This window comes from Hypanus sabinus, chromosome 10, assembly GCF_030144855.1.
Source record: "Hypanus sabinus isolate sHypSab1 chromosome 10, sHypSab1.hap1, whole genome shotgun sequence".
Classification (NCBI taxonomy): domain Eukaryota; kingdom Metazoa; phylum Chordata; class Chondrichthyes; order Myliobatiformes; family Dasyatidae; genus Hypanus; species Hypanus sabinus.
The window spans coordinates 99,679,724-99,707,548 of record NC_082715.1 but is presented as its reverse complement, the minus strand read 5'-3'; the positions used below and the strand labels follow the sequence as shown (position 1 = coordinate 99,707,548).

The following is a 27,825-nucleotide window of genomic DNA, read 5'->3' as shown; positions in this document are numbered from 1 at the left end:
AGATTGGAGATGAGGTGGTGTACAGGAGCAAGATACTGTATACCAGTTAGTTGAGTGGTGCCGCACTCAACCTTGCACTCAACATTAGTAAGTCCAAAGAGATGATTGCAGACTTCAGAAAGGGTAGGACGAAGGAACACGAACCAATCCTCATAGAGGGATCAGAAGTGGAGAGAGAGAGCAATTTCAAGTTCCTGGGTGTAAAGGTCACTGAAGGTCCCAACATATCGAGACAGTCATAAAGAAAGCAAGGCAATGGCTATATTTCATTAAGAGTTTGAAGAGATTTGGGTTTTTCACCTAAAACACCTGAAACCTTCTATAAATATACCATGGAGAGCAATCTGACAGTCTGCATCACTGTCTGGTATTTGGGTGGGGGGAGGGGCTACTGAACAGGAGCAAGAAAAAACTATGCAAGTTGTAAAATGAGTCACCTCCATCTTGGGTACTAGTCTCCATAGTATCCAAGACATCTTCAAGGAGTGGTGTCTCAGAAAGTTGATGTCTATTATTAAGGACCCCCATCACCCCAAGACCTGCCCTCTTCTCATTGTTACCATCAGGAAGCAGGTAGAGAAGTCTGAAGGCACATCCTCAGTGATTCAGGAACAGCTTGTTCCCTGCTGCCATCTGATTAATAAATGGACATTAAATGTGTGAACCATACCTCACATTTTTGTTGCTTTATTTTAAATTTAACTTTATTATACATATCTACTTACCATAATTGATTTACTTATTTTTTCTCTTTGTATTATCGTGTATTGTAATGTACTGCTGCCACTAAGGTAACAAATTTCATGTCATGCTGGTAATGTTTCAAACGTACATTTAATGTCAGAGAAATGTATGCAGAATACATTCTGAAATTAAAAAGCAAACACGAGGAAATCTGCAGATGCTGGAAATTCAAACAACGCACACAAAGTGTTGGTAGAACACAGCAGGCCAGGCAGCATCTATAAGGAGAAGTACTGTCGACGTATCGGGTCGAGACCCTTGAAGGGTCTCAACCTGACACGTCAACAGTGTTTCTCCTTATAGATGATGCCTGGCCTGCTGTATTCCACCAGCATTTTGTGTGTGTTGCTTACGTTCTGAAATACTTTTTCTTCACAACCATCCACGATGTTATACGTGATTCTGATTCTGAATGCGTTACAGGTGCCATCTGGTGGTCTGAAAATATATTACTTAAATTGTATAGTTACCCACATCAACACATCCCCGGTCCAATCTAGTGAATGTAAAATCAGCTCAACAAGTGTTTGAATGCAAAGTTTAAAATTTTCTTTCAGCATAGAGTAACAATTTCAACTATGTAAGAAAGCTATATATTGCAATAATAGAAAATTTATCTTTCAACACCCTTCTAAAGGACAGACAGCTCCTATTAAAGACAATAAAGCTTAAAAAATTGCACAACCTAATAGATGACAAGAAACATTGTACACTTAGCAACTCATCAATTTTTAGCTGTTCTCTTTGCTGCAGCTTCAGAGTCAGGCCAGAACTAGAATAGATAGTGGCTTCCAGTTAATGGAGCCATCAGTTAATCAGGGCAGCTTTTAAAGAACAAAAACTAGTTAAAAAATTACCAGACTTTCCTTTGTTTATTTGGGACACTATGCTGTTTCATTAGGGCAGGAGACTTGTTCTAGTGTCAGTCGTGCACATTTGAGTGGTCGTTAAATGCTACACCATGCTTAGAGTGAGTAGCTTTTAAATAGTACCACGTGTGTACAAAAAGCAGTGATTTTTGTCAACAATAGTTGGCGAGAAATGAGCAGTAAGGCAATTGGAACTTGCTCACTGCAAACTGCTCACTGTGGTTTCAAGCATTCAGGCATGGAGATGCCGGAAACAGCTGGAATAAAAATGAAATGATTTCACTACTTCATAATGTTAGGAACTATGAAGAATTTGAAGGTATTGATAGTTATCTTGAATTCTACAATGAGAATGAGGATTTGGAGGATGCGATCATCGATCGTGTTATATGAAGGTGGTTTGTTATCTACATTATGTGTCTGCACAATTTTGTTCTTTGCGTGCACTGCATGAACTCCTTCATCGATAACTTTTAGGAACTAATATACAGTTTTATAGTACAGTACAGATAGTGGTAGTGCTCTAGTTCTATATTTCATTTAAATACATATTTTGTTAATGTTTGTCTTTTTTTAATATCTTTTTAACTATTTTCATGAGACTTGAGCTATTTGGAGCAACAACTTAATTGGTGAAGATGTATCGGTCAGGATGTGTCCCAATTAACTAGAATTCACTTTATTTTAACAGTAAGAACAAAAGGAAATTTCATGCTACAAATAACACTTTTTTCTCCCCCTCTGGGTTAAAGTTGACAAAGGTTGATTCCAGCAAAACTATTGATAGAAAGAATATCTGCATCAAATAAAGTGCTGTCGTACCAGTTTGATATTGCTGAATACTAGTTTTTACTGACTGAAGCTCACCTCTATTCCATTGCTGCAAGTAACTACTATTTATATTTTGCTGGATGAGCTGCTCTCTACATCCATTTTATTAATCACATACTGAGCGAATCAGAAATTCAGCTTTCTTAGCTCTTTAACTTGGTAGCTGAGATACAAGTCAACTCCAGTTACTGGTCTGAGAATGAATTTTCATGCTATTTTCCAATTCCTCAAGAACAGAATGCCTTTTTAGCCAACATACAAGTCATATTGAAAGAAAGTGACCTGCACAAGGAATACAAAGATGTTGTTTTGATGATAGAATGAAAATGTGATGAGCTAATGAAGCGCAACTAGTTTAAATATGTGATTTACTTTAGAATTTGGAGCCTCATTGATAACCAAAGTTTGAATTTTCTGGAGTTGCTGAAACCAGTATGTTAAACTTTAACTTTAGCAATGAATTCTATTGAAGGTATAGATTGAGCTAGCTACACATATTTTCAATTTCTGGAAATTTTGTGCAAAGCCACCAATAGTGACCAATCTGTGGTGTTCTTGAGAGGGTAGTGCTCAGTCACTACTTGATCTACTTTAGTCTGTATTGAAGCTAAATCTCTTGTGCTGTTTGGTTTCAGGATTTTGCCCCAGTACTTATGATACTTTTTTTTATATACACTTGGCAAATGTCTGATTTGGAGGGCCATTTTACAGGTTGTGGAATTTCCAAGCTGTGGGCCTTGTAGTCTTGGGTTTTATGGTGTTGTCAGCGAAGTCTTGATGTCTTGCTGCACTACAGCATGTAGATGTTGTAGCAAAGGTACACTTTCTAAGCAGTATTTTAACATTCACTGTATTTTAACATAACAGCACTCAGTCTCTGCCTTTCGATGGCTGGATTGCTAATTATATCCACTGCTTTTCCAGGATACTGGGCAGTTTCTTAAGTCTTGTTGGTGTTGCACTCAGAGGGAAATGAGGAATATTTCTACATGCACACTGCTAGATTGTCCCTTAAGTATTGGGAAAGGTGTGAGGGGCCAAAAGGCAAATCATTTGCCATGATAAAGAGCTTCTGACTACTCTTCTGGTTGCAATATTTCTGTGGTCTACATAATTAAGTTTTTTGTCTATTGTGACTTCTGGAATTTGATACTGGTAGTATTGCTGAATGTTCAGAGAAGGATGTTCTATTGAATCCGTTCTAACATTTGCATTGGGATGACTGGGCGAGAATTACATGTTTACTCTGCTGAAGGACATATACGAATTGTGTAGACACTTCATTAGTTTTCTGGTTACCTTTATTAAACTTAAATTCAATTTCATAGCTGATGATGGGAAATGTTTAGAATCTCTGATTAGAGATGGTCAATGTCCTTTACTTGTAAGGGCCAAATGTTATTGCTATACAATATACTGAGCTCAAATATTTCCATTAATTTGTGCATACAAGCATACTTTGCTTCATTTTCTGAGTTTATATTGACCAATTATCATATAATCTCACCAGATTTTTATGGCGGTGGTGGTGGTTCGTCCCTGCTCTCCTCATAATCCACTGGGATACTAGTGCCTGTAGTTTTCAAAAACATGTTAGCTTCACTGCAGTGGTCATCATTCTACTATGTAACATCTTAAAAACAAAATAAATTAAAATTATGTTGGATCATTAATATGAATAGCATCCAGCGGTCCAAAAGATTTGTTCGTCGAGCACAACCAAAGGCTTGGGTGCGCAGGCTTAGCAGAGTTCGACTGCACCTTGCTTCTCTGTTGCAGTTATCTCAGTCTCTTAATGAATTGTGCAAGTGAAAAAAATGGGGCTAGGAAACCCTTCTTAAAGGCTTATTTTCCTGTCTTTGAAGGTAAGGTGACTAGATTTTTTAAGTTTGCGTGTTGCATTGCAAATTCATGAATTTTGACTGGGGCATAATTTTGTTGAAGTGTATCATTCCCAATTCAGAGTCTTATAGCCATATTGTTCCTTTATCTTCTGTATATACAGGAAGAGCTCTTGTTTAAAGAAGTATTCTTCATTTATAGGAAGGTATGTAATTCAGTTACTCTTTTGCCTTATTAGGTTTTTTGCTGGAGGTCATCAAACTGCTTGTTTAAACAGTGTCGTTGGGCATATGGGCGACAGGTTTTCATGTCTGACATTGCTTTGAGCAAGAATGGGATGGTTTTTGTTACGCAAGATGGAGACGGGTTTACAGGAAATTGGGCTGTATCAGGATTGAAGAATTTGGAAAAGAAAGGTAAAAATTTCAATCTTGTTTGAAATAATTTTTTTGGATTAATGTTTAACATTATAGCAGAATTAGTTGAGCATGCTTTTGAGTTTATTATAGCATTACAACTTCATAAATTAATTTGAGCTATATAAGTGGTATGTTTTCTTTAACATGCCGAGTGATGGTATCTATGATTGCTAATCTTCAAATACAAATTCTGCCTAAAAATGTTCAAGTGAATATTTTGTCCTAATTTTAGTCTCTTAACCTGCTATTTTTTATAGTCTATTTTGCTCACTGAAACAATACAACTCTTAACTAGCTCTTGGTATTTAAATGGCTAAGTTTCAAAACCACATTTCATTTTCTGGAAAAAGGCTGAATCAGCCTACTGGAGCCAAAATTGGAACATTGGCTTAAGGCAGGCTTTCCTCTCTATGCCTGAATGTGAAGATCGGCAGGTATAACTGCTTATTGTAGATCCAGGTTCAAGCTGCTTGTGATTTTCTATCCATTAATTTTAACAGCCCGTTTATCAAGGATGTATTGTGTTTAACTTTTTGGTATGAGCTTTTGCCTTGCTGAGGTCTTGCACCTGATCGTGCATTGATGTGACAAGGTTTATATTTAAAGTTTTTATTTGTTAAAATTGAGCTGTAGAAATTGCTAAATGTTTAAGTAATACTTTTTAAAATGGGCCATGAATGCTTCTACAGAGAAACACATTTTAATATTTCAAACGTTCAGAAGTGTTGACTTGTGTGAATTTACATAGTTACTTAGAAGCTGTTAATTATTGTGTCTACATTTGTTAACATTTTAATTCAGTAAGATTCCATATTGCCATGCCATTTTCCAGCTCACTTCTAAATTGTTCCATATGGTGGTGCAACAAGGGAAATTACCTACAAAGTTTAATTTTGATATTTTGCATCACTGGTTTGATTATCCATGTGGTCATAGCTGTTTTCTTTGAAAGGCAAAAACAGCAGAAGCTGGAAGTCGGAAATAAAAAGAGAAAACGCTGGAAATACTTAGCACAACAGGCAGAATCTGTAGTAAACAGCATTAATGTTTCAGGTTGATGACTTTTCATCACTTGTTTATCTTGTGGTCAGAGATGGAAAGGATTAAAGAGAAGAGGTAGATTGATATTGTTTTCAAAAATATTGATTTAAAACATGGATTTTGTATTTTGATTCATTACTTTATGACCAAATTATTTAGAAATTTGTATCAGACTCATCAGATGCTGATGAGAAGACATATAGGTGTAAGATTGGCTGCTTGAGTGATGTCGCAAAACAACCTTGCATTCAGTATCAGCAGAACAGCCTTGTACATAGTGAAATTTGTTGTTTTGCAGCAGCAGTACAGGGCAGACATAGAACTGCTATATATTGCAAAACAAATAAACAGTACAAAAGAAAGGAATAAGAAGTTCATGCACCTTTCAAAACTGATGGAGGGATAGAAGCAGTTTCTGAATCATTGAGGGTGGGTCTTCAGGTTCCTGTGCTGCCACCTTGATGGTAGTAACATGAAGAGAGCATGTGCCAGATGGTGAGGGTCCTTATTGATGGATCTCACCTTGAGGTACCACCTCTTAAAGATTTCCTCAATGCGAGGGAGGGTTGTGCTGATGGCAAACTAACAGAATCTACAACCCTCTGCAGTCTCTTGCAATCTTGTGCAATAAGCCTCTATACCAAACTGTAAGGCTATCAGTCAGAATGTTCTCCACATTACACCTATTAAAATGTGCTAGACTCTTTGGTGACATACCAAACCTTCTCACACCTTTAATGAAATAAAGCTGCTGGCATACCATCTGCATGATTGCATTAATGTTTTGGACCTAGAACAGTTTGTTCAGATGTTGAAGCTGCTCACATTTCCCACTCTTCAGAGAGGACTGGTGTGTGTTCTCCAACTGCCACTTCCTGCAGTCCACAATTTCATAACAAGGCAGTGACAATAAACCTGATCCTGTTAGATCATTTTGTTACTTGTCTCTCACTCATATAATCTCATATCTCTCACTTGTGGAGCAGAACTGTATCAATTAAATGCAATCTTTAGAGAATGCCATTTTACTCTCATCAAAAATGTTCCTATGTTCACACACCACAAAATAATTGCTGCAATGACTTTGCAAAATTTGCTCAATACACATTTCAAATTTATTTTTCAATGCAGGAGGAAGCTGTGCAGAATCTGATTACCCAAGGTGTATCTTTGGATTTTAGTCTTACTAAAAAGTGTAATATAGCTTTAATTTGTTTTTTCCTTTTTTTTAAACTAGATGAATACTCCTGCATTCTTCAGAATCCTATGGATCAAATATGTAACACTACAGAATTGGGAAACAGCTTGTATGAAAGGATCAAACTTGAGAAACTTCCATGTGTTCATCGTGCTGTTTCTGTTGCCACTGATTCAAATGGACGCACCTTTGCTATTTTACAGTCCGATCCTAAAACTAGGTAACTTATTTTTACTTTGTGCCAAGAGTCCATGAATAACTTTCATTTGCCTAACAGAACAAATGAGAAGGAAGCCCCTTCTGTCTGTGACCCTTTCCCTATCTAATAGCCAATTATCACATGCATTCTAATTACTGACTTTCTGTATAGTTAATGTTACTGTGCTAAGAGGATATTGTCTTCCAAGTCAACTGTCTTAGTCAAAGTCACAATTGATGTACTACTTTTGGCAGAATAGCAGATGTACTGTGGTAGGAAATCAATACGTATACGAGCAGGAGTTAGTGATTTGACCTGAAGTCTGTTCAACTATTCTATTTAACATGCCTGATCTATGACTCAGCTGCCTTCAATTTACATTATTTTACTATTAAGTATACAGTACTGTATTCCTATAAAAGATATGGGTCAGACTTGGTCAAATGTCACTTCATTAACCAGCATAAAAGTGATGAAAGATCACCTTAAATGATTTAAAGCCACAATGTGATCAATAATACTCATTTTTGAAGTGATTATTCCACTCCTGACTTTATTAATATTTTAGTTGGTTTATGGGCAAAACAGCTAGATTATAACCTCACCAGTTATAGACTTCACCAGTTCCCCAACACCACCAGCCTCCTCAGGTTGGCGGAACTGGTACTCACACTTAATAACTTCTCTTTTGGCTCTTCCCACTTTCTCCAGACCAAGGGTGTAGTTTTGGGCACTCGCATGGGCCCTAGCTATGCCTTCCTCTTTGTGGGTTATGTCGAACAGTCTATGCTCCAAATTTATACTGGTACTGCTCCCCAACTTTTCCTTCGATACATTGACGACTACATTGGTGTTGCTTCCTGCATCCATGCTGAGTTCGTCAATTTCATTGACTTTGCCTCTAACTTTCACTCAGCCCTCAAATTCACTTGGTCCATTTCGGACACTTCTCCCCCCTTTCTCGATCTCTCGGTCTCCTTCTCTGGAGAAAGACTGTCCACTGACATCTTCTATAAACCCACTGTCTCCCATAACTACCTTGCTTATACCTCTTCCTAACCTGCCAATTGCAAAAATTCTATTCCTTATTCCCAGTTCTCCGTCTCTGCTGCATCTTCTCCAAGGATGAGGCTTTCCATTCCAGGACATCCCATGTGTCCTCTTTCTTTAAGAATTGTGGTTTCCCTTCTGCCGTCATCAATGATGTCCTCACCCGCATCTCCTCCATTTCCTGCACTTCGGCCCTCACCCCATCCTCCCGTCACCACAACAGGGACCGTGTCCCCCTTGTCCTCACCTATCACCCCACCAGACTCCAGATCCAGCATATTATCCTCCGCAACTTCCGCCACCTTCAACAGGACCCCACCACTAAGGACATCTTTCCCTCTCTACCCCTCTCCGCTTTCCGCAGGGATTGTTCCCTCTGCGACTGCCTGGTCCACATGTCCCTCCCCACAGATCTCCCACTTATCCCTGCAAGCGTAAGTGCTACACCTGTCCCTACACCTCCTCTCTTACCACCATTCAGGGCCCCAAACAGTCCTTCCAGATGAGACAACACTTCACTTGTGAGTCTGTTGGGGTAATCTATTGCATCCGGTGCTCCTGGTGTGGCTTTCTCTACATCGGCGAGACCTGACGCAGATTGGGCTCGTCGAGCACCTGTGCTCCGTCCGCCACAGCAGACAGGATCTCCCGGTTGCCAGTCACTTCAGCGCTCCTTCACATTCCCATTCGGATATGTCCATACATGGCCTCCTCTACTACCATGATGAGGCCAAGCTTCAGTTGGAGGAACAACATCTCGTATACCGTTTGGGTAGTCTCCAGCCCCTTGGTATGAACATCGAATTCTCCAACTTCCAGTAATTCCCTCCCTTTCCGTTCCCCTGTCCCACTTTCACTCTGTCTCCTCTTCTAGCTGCCTATCACCTCTCATGACTCTGCCTTCTTCTACTACCCATAGTGCTTTCCCCTTAGATTCCTTCTTCACCTCTCCTGCCTATCCCCTCCCTGCTTTCCCTCCCCTAACCTCCCCCCTCCTTCTTTATAGGGCCCCTGCCCCCTCCTTCTTTAGTCCTGATGAAGGGTCTCGACCCAAAATGTTGACTGCTCCTTTCAACGGATGCTGCCTGACCTGCTGAGTTCATCCAGCTTTTTTGTACGTCTAGATTATAAATTAGACTTGAGCAACATTTGACACAATTCTTATGTGAACAAGCCTTACTAAAATTAAGGGAAGATGGGGAACATTTACAGCCGATTGAGCTGTACTTGGTGAAAATGAGCATGATAATTGCAGTTGAAGGGCAATTTATTCACCCCTCCACCCCCCCCCCCCCCAACCCATCTTCCTCCCTTTCATTGCATCTTGACTTCCTTGGTATGGTGTTCCAGGCTTAGCCACATTTAACTGTTTCCTCATTATCCTTTCCACAATTGACAAGAAGTAGACCAGGCAATAATCACCATTTGTCTGGATTTGTACAGCTCCATAAACATATAAGCTTGGCAAAGAATAGAGAAACAACGTTTTTTGTTCAGTGAATCTTCAATCATGAGTTTACTGAGGTTTTTGAGTGCACTGCAGTAATTCACCAAGGCTTTCTCATCAACTCTTTTTAAAACCTGTGACCTCTACCTGTCAGAAAGATGAAGGCAGCTGGTGCACAGCAATACCAATACTTGCAAACTTGCTTCAGATCCTGAAACTCAATAGAGTTTCAGCATTACTGAACCATAAATCCTGATACTCACTACCATGTGGATTGAAAGTGGTTTGTTTGCTGTTTGGAGTTGTGATGGGCAACAAATCTTGGCTCTGCCAGTGATGATTACATCCCAAGAATACAATTTTTTAAAAAAACATGCCTAACAAAATCTATCAAATGTGAGGTGATTGAGAAAACAAAGGCAGCATGAATATTTGCATTTTAAACTGAGTTATTGTGGTATGAAATGAACTAAGAAGCTGGTGGATGTAGGGTCAAAAGAAACGTTAAGTTACTTGTTTAAATACGTGGCAAACTATGCTGGGGGTGTAGGCAGGAGTTTCGTTGCACACCTTTGCCATAAAAACTGGCGAACATAGGCAAGTATTGCCGCCAATGCTGTATGACCATGATGTGCATATTTTATACTTGGTAGAGAAAGTGTTCAGGAAAATACAATGAAACTGATGATCCACCACTGCTTATTCTGAATTTTCAATGGTTTGGGATTTGACTCACTCATTAGACCAGAATGTGAGTCTGGGATGTCGAGTACAGGTGTGGAGAACATGAAAGAGGCTGAGGCCAAGGTGAGATGTAGGGAACAAGCTGAAGCTTACTAGGTTTTATTTTCACTGTATTTATACACACTGTTTATTGACAGATTTATTTTCTTTTGTATAGCAAAAATGTAATGGGAAATAGGAGTAAGAATAGTTCAATAACTATTATTATAACTAATTTCAAATCATGGTAATAATAGCTTCTTCACCCAATAGTTGGGGGCAGAAAACTGTTGGTCTGGCACTATCAATGTCCTGAGAGTACCAGGCTACTAGAGTATTACTGCATAAGGCATTTCAGCATAGTTGGCATAGTTTAATTTCTTAAACAATTTCATTTAACTCTTATTTAATTTACAACATGTTTTAATATTGCATTGTATGAAATTAAGCAGTGTGATGGATTAAAAAAAATCCTTTACCACAGGCATCATTTTACCTTTTGGGAAGGTATTTTTTTGGTAGTCTTGCTATGAGAAGTGAATATAAGTTGGCTTGTGAACAAAATTTGCCAGGACTGCACAGCAGCTGCAATAGCATCTATATGGGGGTAGGGAGGAAAAGCAGTCAACATTTCAAGTTTTTAATCTCTCATTGGATCTGGAAAGGTTTGAGGTAAACAAGTTTTCAGATGCAGGGAAATGTGAAGGCAAAACTGAAGGGATATTTTTGTTAATAAATAGGCTAAGTATATTTACAGACAAATGGAAAGTGAAAAACAGGCATCTAAGATGCAGAGAATCCTATACAACTGTCTAGAATTTTATATGGACTAAAATATTAGGAGTTTGCCGAAAAAATTACTGTCCTAGGCCAAAATAGTGTTCTCATCATTTGTGAGCTATGTCTTTTAAGATTTTATTGTACTACTATCTAAAATATTTCACAAGAAGTTGTTTTACACCTTCTGATGTCTTTTGGATTTAGTTGAAATACAATAATTAGAGGATTTGATTTTCCAGTTGGACAAAGACTTGAACCTGGTATCAGTTGTTAACATTGGAATCTCCAGAGATTTTGTACACAAAATCCAGATGAACATTTTTAGAGTAGTTCTTGGAGAGATCAAACCATAAAGTGCCATGTTCCTGCTGAGGTGTTAAACAAAGGCTCTGTCAGTCCTCTGTTGGACATTAGTAGTCATTGTGGGTATTTTCATTTCTTTCCAGTATTCCTTGTAACATTTATAAGCTGAAATAATTGTCTCTTTGTTATCTCACTCACTTTCATGTGAGCTTCTATGTTACCAACATTGTCTATTTAGAAGCCATGCCATTTCTGTTAAATGTTTTGGGAAGTCTTGGGCTTAGGAAAGATGGGCTTTCAGTATGTTGCTTCACTTCAGTGACCATCATCTATTTTAATCTAATTACTCTGCTTTGCATCCTAAATTTGTTGGTTTACATTTTTCCTTAATGTTCTATGATACTGACATCTCTATTTCTCAAATATGGTTTTAGCTTTCTCCCTAGTTATGATAAGTAGATTGTGCCTCCTGCCTACCAACTTAACAATCAGAGAAACTAATCTCAAAATGGTTCATAATTTTGTTGATCAATTAAATTACCCTCTTTAATCTCCCTTCTTGGGATAAGGACCCTCATTGCTGGTCTCTCTTTCTTTTTTGTGCTCCTGCAATGGGTCCACTCAAGTACAGCCAAGTTCTCCAAATGTGGCCTGATCTATGTGAATATAGTCTATATGAATAATATATTATTTCCTTGCATTCCCAATTAATTATGTAAAATGTTTTGAGCCATATTCTTTCTGTAGCCCATTCTGTTTGACTTCCCAGTGTTTAAGCTATACATATTTCCATCTGGACTTGCATTTTCTCCTTTTATAGCTTATTTCCTAGATGTAATTAAATTCCTCTTTGACTTGTATTTGACCTTTGCATTAGCCTATACATTCTGCTAAATTTGTTTATACCATGGTTTGCTATGTTACTAGTTTGTGTTTTTGCACCTTTATCCCTTCATAGAATGTTTATTTTTGTTTTTAGCCTCTATGAAATTCCAAATGTATCATCTTCAAGTTTTACTGAAGACTTTGGCAAACTTCTCAGGGAAGCCAATGAAACTGACAACATCCATGATGTCACATGTCAAGTTGGCAATCAAATTTTTCCCAGTCATAAGTACATCCTGGCCATGAGATGCGACTATTTTCGAAAGCTTTTCTTTCCTGATGGAGAACTCATTGGGACCCTTGATGCCCATTTACAAGGTGATGATGCAGTGGGATGTGACTTGTACGTTCTGGATAAGATTCAGGCCGACTTGTTTGCCTATATTTTGCAGTTCATATATACAGACACCTGTGATTTGCTAACTGATGGCTACAAACCAAAAATCCAATTCAAAGATAAAATAGAAACTTATCAAGATCCACTGATATCCAAATTGGAGGGCTCTATGCAGAAATTAAATTTTTGTGAAGATATAAGGGGAAAACCTGCATCAGAGGTTTACGAAAACCAGAAGAGGCAGAATTTAAAGTCGAAAAATAAAACCAGCAAAAAGAATAAAGGGCTCAATGAAGACACGAATCCAGTTAAGATGTTGCAGGCTACTGCAAAAAAGCTTGGTCTTTCCAGTCTATCAGCAAGGTAAGGTTGGAGTTTATACGTAAATAAAGCAATTGAAATTGGAATAAGTATTCTACCTTGTGGATTTCATTGTCAGCACTTTTGATCTAGTTAATATAAACACCCTTTCATTACTACAAATAGAGGGTATATTTTTATTGATTTTCTGATTAACATTAATATATCTCTTTTTGTGGAATTAACTTCACTTACAAAGTATGAGATTGACTGCAATGTACTGTGGTTGACTTTGAAGTTCTTCAGAAAGCATGAAAAGAAACTGTGGTTTATCTGATTCAGGAAATTCAAAAATTAATGACCAGAAGTTGAATAATCTTGAATTTTCATTCTGGATTACTGTTGTAATTTGATGCTTCATAATAGAATACATTATATATTGCAGGCTAGATGGGGTTAAATTGGAAAATTGGAAGATAAAAGTCGTGCACAAAATAAATGCAAATAAATTGAAATTTGTTCAGAAAAAATGGTAAGTACACCATCTATTCAAAAAAATTGTAAGAATACAAAATTAAATTGCACATCAATATGTGTGTGGGGGTGGGGGAGAACAGATGAAAAGCTGGATATACTCAGCAAATCAGCAGCATCTGTGGAAAGAGAAATAGTTGGTATGCCTGGTCAGTGGCCCTTGTCAGAACTGGGGAAGAGAAGACAAGACAACTTTAAAATATCATCAGGAAGGCTTGGATAAGACAAAGTGTGAGTCCAGGGTTATGGGGATAAGCCATATATGTCCATTTAGATGCTGGATTAATGGCATCAGCTAAAATGAGAAAAACTGAACAAAGGATTTAAAGCCAGTGAAATGAGTAGTTGGAAAGTGAGAACGCAAAAAAATAAAATGTGAAATGTGATATGTAAGCAGACCAAGGAAAACCTGAGCCAATATATGTGAACTGGCTACTTCTAATTTATACAGAAAAGGCAAGTTAATGTGCCCAATGATTGAATGATATCTTCCCTTTTCTTCTTCAGCATTTTGAAGTAATTGGTTTCTTCAGGACTCCTAGTCCTGACTTGACATCTCCACCCACTGCCCTTAAAACACTTTCCCTTGCAACCATGAACAACACAACCCCAATATAATGGATAACTTGTTTTTTTTTATCTATATCAGAATTAGTGAGTTGTGCTCAATGCAGCCAGTAGTGTATTCTATGTGAAATGTTCCTTGTCTTCAGAGCATAAGTTGTTGCGTATTTTCAGTTCCAAAATTGTCTCCTTTAATGCTCAAACTGTTTAGTTTTGTTACATCTGGATACCTCCATGAAACAATTGATCAAGTGTAGTTATTATTACCAGACCAGAACAGGGATGGAGAAGTTGGTCCAATCTCCAATGAACGTTCAGATTTCTCCTATAGAAATGAAAGAATATTTCTGTATAAACACTCTAAGTAAATAGGTTTGCTGTCTTTAATTATGTCTCACTGGTGTTTATGAACTGGTAGTGAGAACTAGCCGAGGTAGCACTGGTTAATTACTACAAATTGATATTTGGCACATGACTTTGGACAGAACTTTAATACCTCATTCAGACAGTTGTGTGTTAGTGTTTAAGTGTAAAGGTTTATTTAAAAATGGAGAGCTTAATTGTAGTACCACAGGCCTGGCAGTGCTCATGAAGTTGAACTATGAGGTCTGTGCCTATTAGAGACAAAGAGAAGGAAATTCCAGAAGCCTTTTGTTTATAACCACTATGCACTGGATGTCAAAAGAGTCACTTGTATTGTTATAAAATTATAAAGATGTCATCTATATACTATTAAAACTCTCATGCTCTGTCTGTCTGTTTGTGACCTCCAATTAGCGCAAATGGTGCATTACAGCGGCAATTTTTTTGGCTAACTTGACTTACTCGACTTGGCTAACTGGCTAAATGCGCTAACTTACAGAATGCCGGCAAAGTTCGGTGTTATACATATAAAATTGCTCATTCGCAAAAATCAACAGGCTGCCTTTAACCCAAGAGCTGATCAGCAATCATGGAAATCAGGACGTGACACCATGATGCATGTTCATGGCCAGCCTCAGCAGCGACACTAACCGGAGCAAAAGGTCAGGGCAGCTCTATTTCAAGGGGTCACATATTACTGTCAGCATGTGCAGGATTGGGACAGATCTAACTGCCACCCATCAATAAAGAGATCATTAAATCTTATTGTAACGACGTATTTCTGTTTCAATATTTTTATTAGTTTCTGCATAAAGGAAGACAGAGTACAAGAAGGTATATATTATAAGTCAAAAAAAGTACCAAATACATTATTAAAAATACAATTACAACCACAAAACCCTGTGTTCATAAAAATTAAATCGTAATATTGAAATATAAAAAATTTGGTGTACAGAAAAAAAATCTAAACCCACTACCAAAGTCAGAGCTGTTAGAAAAAGCAAGAAAAAAGGGGGAAAAGCCCTTATCATATCATAAAATATATTATTAACCACCATCTGTACTTTACAACAAATCAAAAGTTTTGAAAATAACTCAAAAATGGTTATAACCCACAATGTATAAAAGTCTTGACTAGATTCAAAAACTGAACATCGGATCTTCTCTAAATTTAAGCATGACATAACATCCCATAACCTGTGATGATGTACTTTGAGACACCCATAAAACCCTTTGCTGCAGTCAAAGGACAGCGGTGACTATGTCACGTCCATTTAGAAGAGCGCCAACCACATCATCAAGAATAATCAGCTTCCTTTGGTATTACTGCTTCGTATCTTCTATCCAGCATTAGGTTAAAAAAAATATATGGTTAGCCTAATTATGTCATGTGGAAAGAGAAGGGGGATGCCAAATGTCATCGGGAAGTGGCAAGGAGAGGGAGAGAACATGAATCGGATGAGACCAGGGACGCACAACTCCAGGATCAAAGAGTCAGGACAAAAAAGATGAGAGAAGAAGAGACAGAGAAAGAGAGGCATGCACGTCTCCAGAATGACAACAGGCACAGGAGGAGGAGAGAGGAAGAGACAAAGGAGCTGAGAAATGTATGTCTCCAAGATCAGAGGCAAAGAGCAAACAGCAGAAGAGATGAGACAGTGCATGAAAGGACTGCATGTCTCCAGACCGACAATGAGAGGCACAAGGGTGGCAGATCAACCAGAAATATTGCCATCAGAAGTGTCCTTCGTTAAACGAGAAGGAGCTGTATTTTCCTTGCTATGTGTTTTTCTTCTTTAATAAACTGGTTGTTATTCTTCATTTTCCAAAGCAAAGCAATACCAGTAGCATTAAAGAAAATTTAATGTTCATTCTGGTCACATCAGACTGCACTACCTTTCTCTCAAAGGGTGCCCCAACGGGTCTCCCTGTGGTCTAGTTTATTTTAAGAAGTATTTTCTTTGGACTCTGATAGTTCTGTTCTTAGTCTATCATGCTGCATGTGCCTGATTCATATTTTTCCCCTTCCTTTGCTTTTTTATCTAGTTCCTATTTGAGTGATGTAACTCTGAAGTCAGAAGATGGAAAGGAGTTTGTCTGCCATAAGTGTGTGCTATGTGCCAGACTTGGTAAAGATGCCTGTTTTTAAACATTTTATTTATATGTTTTTATTTATGTTCAGGAATATTGATAAAGGCTTTTTATTTTTTCTAGAGTACTTTCACAGTATGCTGAGTAACGCCTGGATTGAGGTATTTATAACTGTAACACGGTTTGAAATTTCAAGTTAAAAGTGTGAATCTCAATTATTATAATACATACACTCCATAAACCAAGCACAAAACGAAAATGATTCCTCCGGAAAGAGTAAAATGCATCTCGTATGTGGGCTAATGTCCTGCTTAGTGATCTCAACACAGGGATACTTTCACGGTGCAGTATTCTGATATTACACTGCAGATATGTAAACTCTCTAAATTCTATTTGAATATTGTTATTATTATTATATTTGTCTGATGTTGATGTCACAATCAAAGAATGGCAACAGAGCCTAGACCCACTGAGTCTGTTCTGACCATTCAACCATTAATAAACTAATCCCCTTTTTAAAAATTCTCCCTGCATTCCCATTTGCCATTTGCATACACAGTAGGGACGTTTTTCGTTGTCAATTGACCATCCAGCTTGCACGTCTTTGAGGAAGGAATCAAGAGCACTGAAAAGAAACCCATGTGGTCACAGGGAAGATTTCCTATAGACAGCACCAGAGGTCAGGATTAAACCTGGGTTGTTCAATCTGTGAACCAGCAGCCACACTAGGCGCACTACTGTGCCACTCTAATTGTCTGCACCTCTGAGGTTAGCCGCCTCCATCGACCACTGAAACCTTATGTTGCATGCATTTCCTCAGTGTTATTACTGAGAGAGTTGCAGAATATGAAATCCTGTGATGATGAGGAATTGCAGATGTATTTCCAAGACAGAATGGGTAATTATTGTACCTGGAACTTGTGGCTGATAATGTTCCGACACCTTGCTGTCATTTGGAAAGGTACTTTTGAGTCTGAATCTGCTCTTATGGAGGCTTAAGCACATCATGTCGATAATGTATACTATAACCATGGCATGGAGAGAATGGATGTTTTAATGTGAATACAGTGAACTCTTTTCTGCAAAACATACCCCAATCTTACTGTATTGCTGTAACTGGTCTTTTAATTTTTTGATCATTGGTAACTTTAAGTGATTATAGTAATGATGTTGAATGATATTGTAAGGTGATTAATTATTTTATAGGAGATTTTCATTGCCTGGTACATGCATGGCAGAATATTTGCTAGCACATTCTGAAATTTCATCTAGATCTGTGGGTGATTGAAGCAATCTGTAGCAAACCTCGAGCTAAGATAATTAAACTCCAATGATCTTATTCATCTTTTGTGCTAGGTACAGCTTCAGTCATTGGAGAAATTTTCCTTGACTTTTGTGTTATTATTTGTAGTGAGTATTTCCATTAATGAGGCTGTATGGTTGTAGCGGCAACTGGATACTTAAAAGAGACTTTGTGCTCTGCAGATTCAGAAATTGAGCAAAACCACCCTCCTGGTATACTTCGACATAACCTAGACTTTGTGAATGCGCCTTAAGGTTTCACTACTAATGTAATGGCCTCCCTGTAATGTTTCACTGTTAATATAATGGTTTCTCTGTAGCAGCAATGTTTGGGTTATGACTAGAGACAATGGGATCTTTGGAATGTGTGCCATCCAATGAGAGGCATGTTGTTTCTTTCTTGTGGGGCTGAGAGAAGGGATTCGCAGTCTTTTGTTCGACGGAAGTTGGAGAGAACGGGGAATGTCAGAATGGGCAAGTCATAGACTGCAGGATGGAGTGGACTTTGAATGGGGTCGGGAGCCCAGGGAGAAAATCGAGGGAGAACGAACCAATGAGAAAACCATGAGCTCTAACGTTGCAAAATAGACTTTCATTAAAATGGGCCCTTCTTTCTTTTTTTTTTAAGTTTCTTTACTAACCTTATAGTCAAATTAAGAATTATAAAGCTCAATCGTAATTATAAAGCATATTGTGTACTGTTTGTTATTTTGTAGTACTCATTTGTATCAGGGGAACACAGCACACAGGAACTACCCAAATAAGATTTCCTCAGTTTGGCTGGGCTAGAGTCTATCTTTTCCTAGAGTAAGCTGCTAACCGAACCAGGGGGTTACAATTGTGGGGGCTCACCGGGATTGATTTCTTTCAATGCTCTGTGATTACCCTGAGCATTGAACCAGTGGGGTAGATATTCGTACTCCGGATGAATTGTTAATTCGCCTGTGAAGTACTGTTAAAGTTGCGATTGTGGACAGAGGTTTGATAAAATGGTGGGCGCAGCTCTTGTTTTAATGCAGACCAGCGCTAATGTAGTGGTGGCAGAGCGGGTCAAATTACAAGATGAGTTTCCCATAGCTGGGGGGGGGGGTGTGTGGAGATTTCAAAGACAGGGTTCTGTTGTTTCTGAGGAGTGAGAGGAAGGAGTGTTTGGGTTTGGGATGTCTAATTAGCCCTGTCCCCCAGTGAAGAGTGAGAATTCTGAGTTAGTATCCACCCTTGCGCCTCTGGCGAATAGGTGGAAAAATGCCCAGGTTCAAAGTCCCTGCTCTGCTAGGCTCTGCCTATTCTCTGGAATAATGCCCACCCATAATAGAAAAGAGGAATATGAGACTTGAGTGGAGCAGACTTCTCAGTTGTTAGGTGAGTGGCAGTACTCTGATGACGTAAAACGACAGAGATTGGTTGAGAGTTTGAGTGGGTAGGCTGCTGATGTTGTGAAAGCAGTATCCCCTAGCAACCATGAGCGATTACCTGTGAGCACCGGAAAGCTCTTTCGGCCTAACAGGAAGCCCAATGGAGCTCACGGCGGGGTTTCAGAACATGCATCAGGAGAAGGGGGTAAAGGTTTCGGCTAGAGAGGCAGCTAAATTGCTTGCAGCACAGAGAGATCATTCAGGCGCCTGAGGTGGATTAGTTAAGATTGACCAGAGAGCCAGGGGCGCCTAGTCCCAGGACCTGATTGCTTGGGGTCTCCGACTGTCTCGTAAGATGCTCCCCCTCTCTCTTTTGTTGAGCTGATCAGAGAGGTACGGGAAGAGGAAAACGTGGCGGAGGTGTGGGGAGGAGTCCGTCAGCAGGGTTCAATCCATTGATCCCCTGTGGTGAAATGACCATAGATAGCCTGCCCTGGGGAGTGGTAGACGAGACTGTGGCAGAGTTTGAGAACTAAGATGTCTCGGCTGTTATCAGTGGGTCTGAACTCCCCCATATGATGGAGCTGATGGGGGGGCGGGGTTGGGCATGGATTCCCCCTAAGGGGACGAACCATGCAGAGGGCTGCTAGCAACTGATGTCACATGAGAAGGAGAATGAGCCGCCAGGTAACTAAGCAGAGAGAGTCATTGGAAAAACTTAGAGGAGGCCCAGTGAGGGAATGGCCTCGTGTCTTTGGGGGAACACGTTCCCAGCAATACTCCAAGGAACCCCCAAAAATGGAAGACCCTATTCCTGAACATAGAACACTAGATCAACATGCTCCAGTGTGTTGCTACAGATAGAGGGTATTTATGCCAAAGCAATACTCAACACTAGGTTGCAGGTCACGTTGTTTTGCCATTTGTTTTACAACTGGTATCTGAAGCATTTACCATTGATACCATTCAGGGTACTGGACATCTGGAGTCTCAGGGCCGGTGATTATCCATATGGCAGTGATTTGTCAGTGAAGCTGGAGTTTTCGGAGGCCAACATGGGAGTGTCTGAGGTCCTCGATACATTAGTGCTGGTTTGTCCGGACCCTGTTGAAAAGGGCAGCGTTTCAATTCTTACGGGGACCAACATCCCGCAAGTGGATGCTTATGGGGGCCTGCAAGGAGAAGGCTCGAGAGAGTTTCTGGGAACATTGTCCGTGCACTCAGTGTTTCAAGCTGCTCTTGAGGAAGTGCGTGGTGGCATTGGGCTGGATACCGAATTTAGATGAGGGACCGTGTGGTTCATCCAGTCAAAGACAATGGCGGTATGGCCAGGGGAAGTAGCGAGAGTGATGGGGACCCCCAAATTTCTCAGTGTGCCTGAGGGTGAGGCCCTCTTAGTGAACGTTTCAGAAGATCACAAGGGGGAGTTGGGATTTCCTGCAGTGGTACCGGTGAGGCCCGAACTGCAGAAGCTTCGGTTGTACAGGCAAGCAGGATGGTGGTAATTGTCAGAAACACTACAAAGAGGGAGATCACCTTCAAGCAAGGGATGCCCCTGGTATATCTGTTTCCAGTGACGGTAAGGCAGGGAGAAACTATTGGAAAAAGGGGGAAAGTTGATCGCTGAGTCATTCAACTTCGGGAACTCCCCGGTTCCTGCCGGTTGGAAGAGGAGGTTGGTAGAGAAGGTATTGAATTTGGAAGGTATCTTTTCCACTGACAAGTTTGATGTAGGTTGTTCCAAGAGCATTTGTCACACTATCTGGGTGACTGAGGGTACCCCGTTTAGAGAGAAGTTACGGAAACTGGCCCCTGCAGAGGTGGAACACATTCGGCAACATTTGTGTAAGTTGAAGGAAGCTGGGATCATCACCGAGTCTTGAAGCCCCTATGTGTCCCCAATAGTAGTGGCCTGAAAGAAGAATGGGAAGGTACAGATATGTGTGGACTATAGGACTCTGAACAGGCACACTGACCCTGACCAGTATACGGTCCTGAGGATCAAAGACGCGCTGGCCTGCCTGAGTGGTGCAAAGTGGTTCAGTGTGTTGGACTTGAGGAGTGGATATTACCAGATCCCCATGAGTGAAGCAGACAAAGAGAAGATGGCATTTATATGTCCCCTGGGATTCTTCCAGTTTGAAGGATGCCCCAGGACATATTGGGAGCCCCTGCAACCTTCCAGCAGGTCATGGAGAAGATGGAGGGGGATATGAACTTGCTTGAAGTATTGGTGTATCTGGATGACTTCATAGTGTTTGAGTCCACCTTGGAAGGACATGAAGCGAGGCTACCAAAGGTGTTGGGCAGCCTGAAAGCTGAAGGGTTAAAACTTCCTCTGGATAAGTGCCAGTTCTGCCAAATGTCTGTTAGCTATGTCAGGCACATAGTCTCTTGGAATTGGAGTAACTACAGAGGTGGTGACCACTTGGCCAAGACCCCAGACTGTGAGCGCTCGGCACTTGTTCCTTGGGTTCTGTGGTTACTGTTGGAGGTTTGTGAAGGGCTACGCGAAAGTGAGTCACCCGTTGACTCGGCTTCTGCAGTTACCCTCCCTTGGGAAAGAAAGGGAGGTGGGGAAAAAAGGATGGAGGGGGGGGTGGAGAGTATCATAGCCTGTTGGAGCCCTTTGGACCAAGGTGGGATGCAAAATGTGAGGAGGTCTTTCATTCGTTGAAGGAGCAGCTGACCTAGGCGCCAGTGCTGACTTTTGCGGACACCTGCCCAATTGCCGTGTGTACTGCACACAGATGCCAGCCGAGAGGGCTTGGGGGGGGTGTTCTGTATCGGGATCAGGGCACTGAGTTGAGGCCCATTGCATTTGTCGGCCAGAGTGTGTCTTCATCCGAGGAAAAATTATCCTATGCACAAGTTTGGAACTTCTGGTGCTGAAATGGGCAGTGGTGGATAAGCTGAGTGACTTCCTCTATGGGGCCAAGTTTGAGGTGAGGACGCACAACAGCCCTCTAACTCGTTTCCCGACCTCAGCAAAACTGGATGCCATAGGCCATCAGTGATTGGTGGCATTGTCTGCCATTGGTTTCAGCCTGAAGTATCAGCCGGGAAGCAGGAACATTGATGCTGATGCTTTGTCCTGATGGGCACGTGAGGAACTGGACATGAACAAGGATTGGGAGAGTGTTCCTGCCCCAGGGGTGAAAGCCATTTTTCAGTTTGCCATCACTGTGAAAGGAGGAGCAGGATGGAGCGGTGGATGAATTGGGAGCTTCTGATAACTCCATTCCCCAAGTTTACTGTAACCTGACTGCTCCGAGGACAAATCAGCTGCCGGAATTGAGCTCTGGGGAAGTGGCAGCTGCTCAGCGAGGTGACCCAGCACTGGTACCATCTGGTCAGCGGTCGAAAGGGAGACATGGCTCAGGCAGAGAAGATGAAACATGCAGTGGTGCCTCCATTACTGAGAGAATGGCCTTGGTTGGAGTTGCAGAACCAGATCCTATACTGGGTCATGTCACCCCTAGACTGACTTTGGCGTTGCCAGCTGGTTCTGTCGGAGAAGTATCGGAGGATTGCATTGAAGTCACTCCATGATGATTCTGGACATTTGGAGATTGAAAAGTCCTATAGATTGCTCAGAGGCTGGTTTTACAGGCCCTGAATGAAGTCTGAGATCGAAGATACATATGGCGGAAGATGCTGCCTACGCGTCTTGTACCTCTTGCAGAGTGCAGGACCCCTGGACCTGGTGTGTAGGGATTTCCTTTCCATAGAACCGGATGTCAGCAACATGGTGAATGTCTTAGTCATCACAGACCACTACAACAGATAAGCTCAGGCTTTTCCTACCCAGGACCGGAGGGCGTCCACGGTGGCCAAAGTGTTATGGGAGAAGTATTTTATTTGTTATGGCCTTCCCAGGCGGATACATAGAGATCAGGGTCAGGGTTTAGAGAGCAGACTCATCCGTGAGTTACTGGGCATGTTTGGAGTCGAGAAGTCGAGGACCGTGCCCTGTCATCTGCAGGGTGATCCCCAGCCCGAGAGGTTTAATCAGACCTTGCTAGTCATGCTTGGGACCTTGGAGATCAGCAAGAAGAGCAGGTGGAGTCAACATATTGGACATCTGGCCCACAGTTATAACTATACCTGAAACGAAGCTACTGGGTACTCACCACATTATCTGATGTTTCAGCGCAAGGTGAGGTTGCCCATTGACCTTCATTTTGGGACTGACGAAGGCGATTTATCACTGAAGACTCATCTGAAGGATGTGTCTGGTATGAGAAGAGAGCTGAAAAGGAGTTATGAATTAGCAGGGGTCGCGGCTGCCAAGCGGAATCAAGGAAATATTTTCAAAAGGTGTGGTTCTCCCAACTCCTGCCTGGAGACCAAGTCTGCATAAGGAATTTGGGGATACTTGTGAAGCATAAGTTGGCCGACTGCTAGGCAACTATGCCATATGAGGTGGGGAGTCAGATGCCAAACCTACCAGTTTTCCGGGTGAAACCAGAGGATGGGAGTGGGCCTGTGAAGGTTCTTCATCGGAACCACCACCTGCCCTGGGACAAGAGGTGCAGGTTGACCCAGAGCCTGACCTGGAGCCTACACCTGGTAAGAGGACTCTGCAGAAACGCGGGGTGACTGCACAGCCCACAGCAGGCAAGGTTAAGCCAGCCCCCACCCCTGAGAGGGATACTGATTTGGAGGATGTGTGGTACATGCTGCCTTTTTCTAACTCCCCATTGATTGAGGAAGAGACTCCCAGCCCTTCGCCCGCTGAGTCAGATGAAATTGGGAGGGCTATCTGTGGACAGCCTGGGTTGCAGTGGGACTCTGCAAGGGATGAACTGGGGGTGGTGATAGGACAAAGGGCTCCCAGTTGCCAGTGGGCACGAGTGAGAGGCTGGAGGAGGCCTTGCCAGGTAGACTAGAAGTATCCCCAGCAGTGTCAGAACCTGAAGAGTTAGGTGAGTGGGAATGGAGGTCTCAGAGAATTAGACCATTGGATGGGCTGGCCTATGTAGCGCCTGGAGAACAGACTGTGACCCTTACCATTTTGGGGAACTATACACGCAATAGGGTCCAGTTGAGTAATTTCAGAAGTAATATCAAATACCAGTGAAGCATAATCGAAAGAATCCAAAACTGACTTGACTTTAATTTTCTTGTCTCTCCATTCTTTCTATTTTCATGTTCAGGCCTCAACATGCACGGCATTGAAGATGCCTATCCATTCTGATATTTTGGAAGTTATTTTGGATTATATTTATACAGATGAAGCTCCAACTGTTAAAGGTCAGAACTGCTTGGTTTACATCTTGCAAATCATGTTAAGTTATGTATATATGCAATTAATTCATCACTTCTACGGTCGGCCCTCCTTATCCGCAGGGGATTGGTTCTGAGACACCCCCCCCCCCCCCCGGCGGATCCCTTATTTAACCTGCCTCAGTGTGGTGGTCTTTGGGATCCAGCGGAACCCCGGACTTTATTTAACATGCTCAGTGTGGTGGACATTAGGACCTGGTGGTGTAGCTCTGAATCTGCAGTGTTTCTGTTCACGGAAATAATCACAATCATGATTGAAAATAAGGTAGAAGTTAAAAAGCGATCGGAAAGAGGTGAAGCGTCATTGGAAAAGCATTAGGAGTCGGTCAACGATTGGAACAATTTTAATGGAGCGTGTGAAAGGCACTGCCCCGATGAAAGCTACAATTATTACTAAGCAATGCAGTGGTTAAATTATTGAAATATATATGTTATAAGTGTTTGATATGCATAGAAAGGTAAAATATGTACTATATACTAAGAAAAACGTTTGACTGACTGACGTTAAATAATACCAGATGTGCCTGTTCCGACTTTAAAGACAGACTCAGGAACGGAACTTGTTCATAACCCGGGGACTGCCTGTACTTTTAAGTCATTTCTAGATTACTTATTATACCAAATACAACGTAAATGCTGTGTAAATAGTTGTTATACTGTATTGTTCAGGGAATAATGACAAGAAAAAAATAGTCTGTACATGCTCAAATAATGAGTGCTGGAGAGAGAACTTCTGGGTTTTCCCAATCCGTGCATGCAGAACCCACGGATAAGGACTGCACTTCCTGATAGGTTAGTGCCTGATATTTTAATCCTTGGAGGAGAAATGACAGACAGACAGACAGACATACTTTACTGATCCCGAGGGAAAGTGGGTTTCGTTACCAACCAGGAATAGTGAAGAAACATAGCAATATAAAACCACAAATAATTAAATAATAATAAGTTAATCATGCCAAGTGGAAATAAGTCCAGGACCAGCCTATTGACTCAGGGTGTCTGACACTTCGAGGGAGGAGTTGTAAAGTTTGATGGCCACAGGCAGGAATGACTTCCTGTGACGCTCAGTGTTGCATCTCGGTGGATCTTAGATCATGGATCAATGATCATGGATTTTAGAGAGGAGTTTATTTGCCATAAAGTGAATCCACCGAGCAGTACTCACTTTGAATAATGACCAAATATGCTAGGTGGAGATTAAATGATCATGCAGAAGTATTGCTGCAAAGGAATCAGCAAAACACAGCTCCTTTCAATCTTGAAAATTCCGTGACAGGAAAAGATTGTCTTGAGATTTTTTTTGTACTATGATTATATTTTTCTTTAAAGATGTGCTCCGAGATTGCCTTGCAAGTGGATTTGACTTAAAAACAAATCCTGGCATTTAAAATAAAGCATTTTATTTCTTTTACCAGAAATTATTTCTATTGGAAAAAGTTTTGTATTGTCATTCAGACCTTACGCTTTGAAGCATCTAATTGGGGATTCATTCTATCTGTGAAAGATTATTCATAGTCTATTGTTTGTCTTTAAAGAATTTTTCTGGGAAATAGAATATCTTGGCACTTAGGTTCTCACTATTGGTAAGCAAATTTGTACTTTACTCTGCAACAGAACTTGTCAACATTTGGGTGACGTCACTAGTTCCTGTTGTGCAGTAGCCTTTCCTCCTCCATTGACTTCACTGGCAAGTTAAAATAGCTTAGGTATATGTTTGTAAACACCAGTAAAAAGGTTAATTTGAGGGAAATTCAACTTCTAAGTTTCAGCCTGTTAAACAGTTATTAAATTCTTGAAGTACTCTTTTTGTCATGGCAAAATTCAGTTTACTCATTGGACTTCATGGGTGGAGATACAGAAGCCTCAAGTCCCACACCAGTTTCAGAAACAGCCATTTTTCTATAGGTTTTTGAACATATCTGCAGACCCCCTAACCCTGTGATACACTATGGAACTATGGACCTCCTCTTGCATCACCCTCTACTTGCCTTTGATTGTGGGTTTTTTAAAATTTTGCTTGTACTCAATATTATTTCCACTTCATTGTATAAAATTTATTCTGCATACTGCAAGCAAGTTTTACATTGTACTGTACCTTCTCTTGTGCTCATGATGATAAACTCGACTTGAGGGACTGTTTCACAGAAGGATGAATAAGTAAGGATTGCATCTGCTGGAATTTAGAGGCAATCTTATTCAAGCATAAGATTCTTGGTTGTTTTCTGAGATTAATTTTATAATAAGAGTGCATCTCTAAGGACTTTCCCTCTGCAAAAGAGCTGTTAATTGATAAACTTGCAGTCATCAAGGGAAACAGGGCAGGGATGGATCAACCAATGGTATAACGAATTCAGGGGACTGAATGACTTACTCTTGTCGCTGTATCTTGATTTCTTTACGCCTGTCTTGTTCATGTACTGAAAACCACTTAGATTGCAACAGTTTCAACAAAATGATTTAATCGCTAGTTAGCATTAATGCGACCCTACAGCTGCTTCAACTGCTTTTCATGAAGCATCAAAAGCTCAGAATGATTATTAGCTTTGTTGTGAAAAATTGGCACAATTATCCTTAGTTTACAATAAGATTTTGTTAATAATAAAAATTAAGTGATAACATTCTGTATTTTTCCCATAGATTCGCAGGATGTTGAGTTTATTTGTAACGTGCTTGTGGTGGCCGATCAATTTCTTATCAGACGTCTCAAGGAAATTTGTGAAGTGGCCATTACTGAAAAATGTGAGATCCCTTGCTTAATTATGCAATACCTGTTTTTAATGAAGTGCAGAATCAAATGAAATGAGACTTGGTGCTTCGTGAAGGAGCACAGCAAGGCAATTTATACATCCTTGTTGTCACATTGATGTTTCCAGATGGGATTAGTAAAGGTTTCCATTTACTTGGGTATGACTTGGACAATAATCTTACATTTTCCTCATACTTAGATTTTTAATGAATTCTTAATAGTCGTGAGCCACCACATTGAACCACTTCGGCTAGTTGTTGTTTGTTTTTTATTTTGTTTACTTGCTGATTCCGTGACAGTGTCAGCTTTATTCAGTTAGCGTTGTGGGTCCAGAGTCATGAATGGGCCTAACTGGGTGAAAGTGACGGCTCTCTATTGCTTAAGCAAGTCACTTGATTTGTTATTGTGAAATGAAAGCTCATGATTACTTTTCTGAATTAGCTTTTATTTCTGGATTAAAATTCTCAAACTGAGATGAAAACAGATTCCCTAATCTAAAAAAAAATCTAGTAATTTAACTAGCATATTGTCCTGTTCGGAACTTTTAGATAATCCTTTTATGGCACAATGATAATGTTTATTGAGGCTGTGCTTTATACAATGATTGTGTAAT

General features: G+C 40.5%; 1 protein-coding gene across 1 annotated transcript in view; it reads left to right on the top strand.

Annotated features, from left to right (window-relative positions):
- The window catches only part of ibtk (inhibitor of Bruton agammaglobulinemia tyrosine kinase), a 122,785-nt gene that overhangs the window by 53,697 nt on the left and 41,263 nt on the right, over positions 1–27,825 (top strand). The window contains exons 10-17 of the mRNA XM_059982377.1: positions 4,525–4,702; positions 6,984–7,164; positions 12,426–13,031; positions 13,414–13,500; positions 16,476–16,558; positions 16,644–16,681; positions 24,337–24,433; positions 27,104–27,205. Coding sequence (XP_059838360.1) covers positions 4,525–4,702; positions 6,984–7,164; positions 12,426–13,031; positions 13,414–13,500; positions 16,476–16,558; positions 16,644–16,681; positions 24,337–24,433; positions 27,104–27,205 — 1,372 coding nt within the window. The remainder of the gene's footprint in view (positions 1–4,524; positions 4,703–6,983; positions 7,165–12,425; positions 13,032–13,413; positions 13,501–16,475; positions 16,559–16,643; positions 16,682–24,336; positions 24,434–27,103; positions 27,206–27,825) is intronic.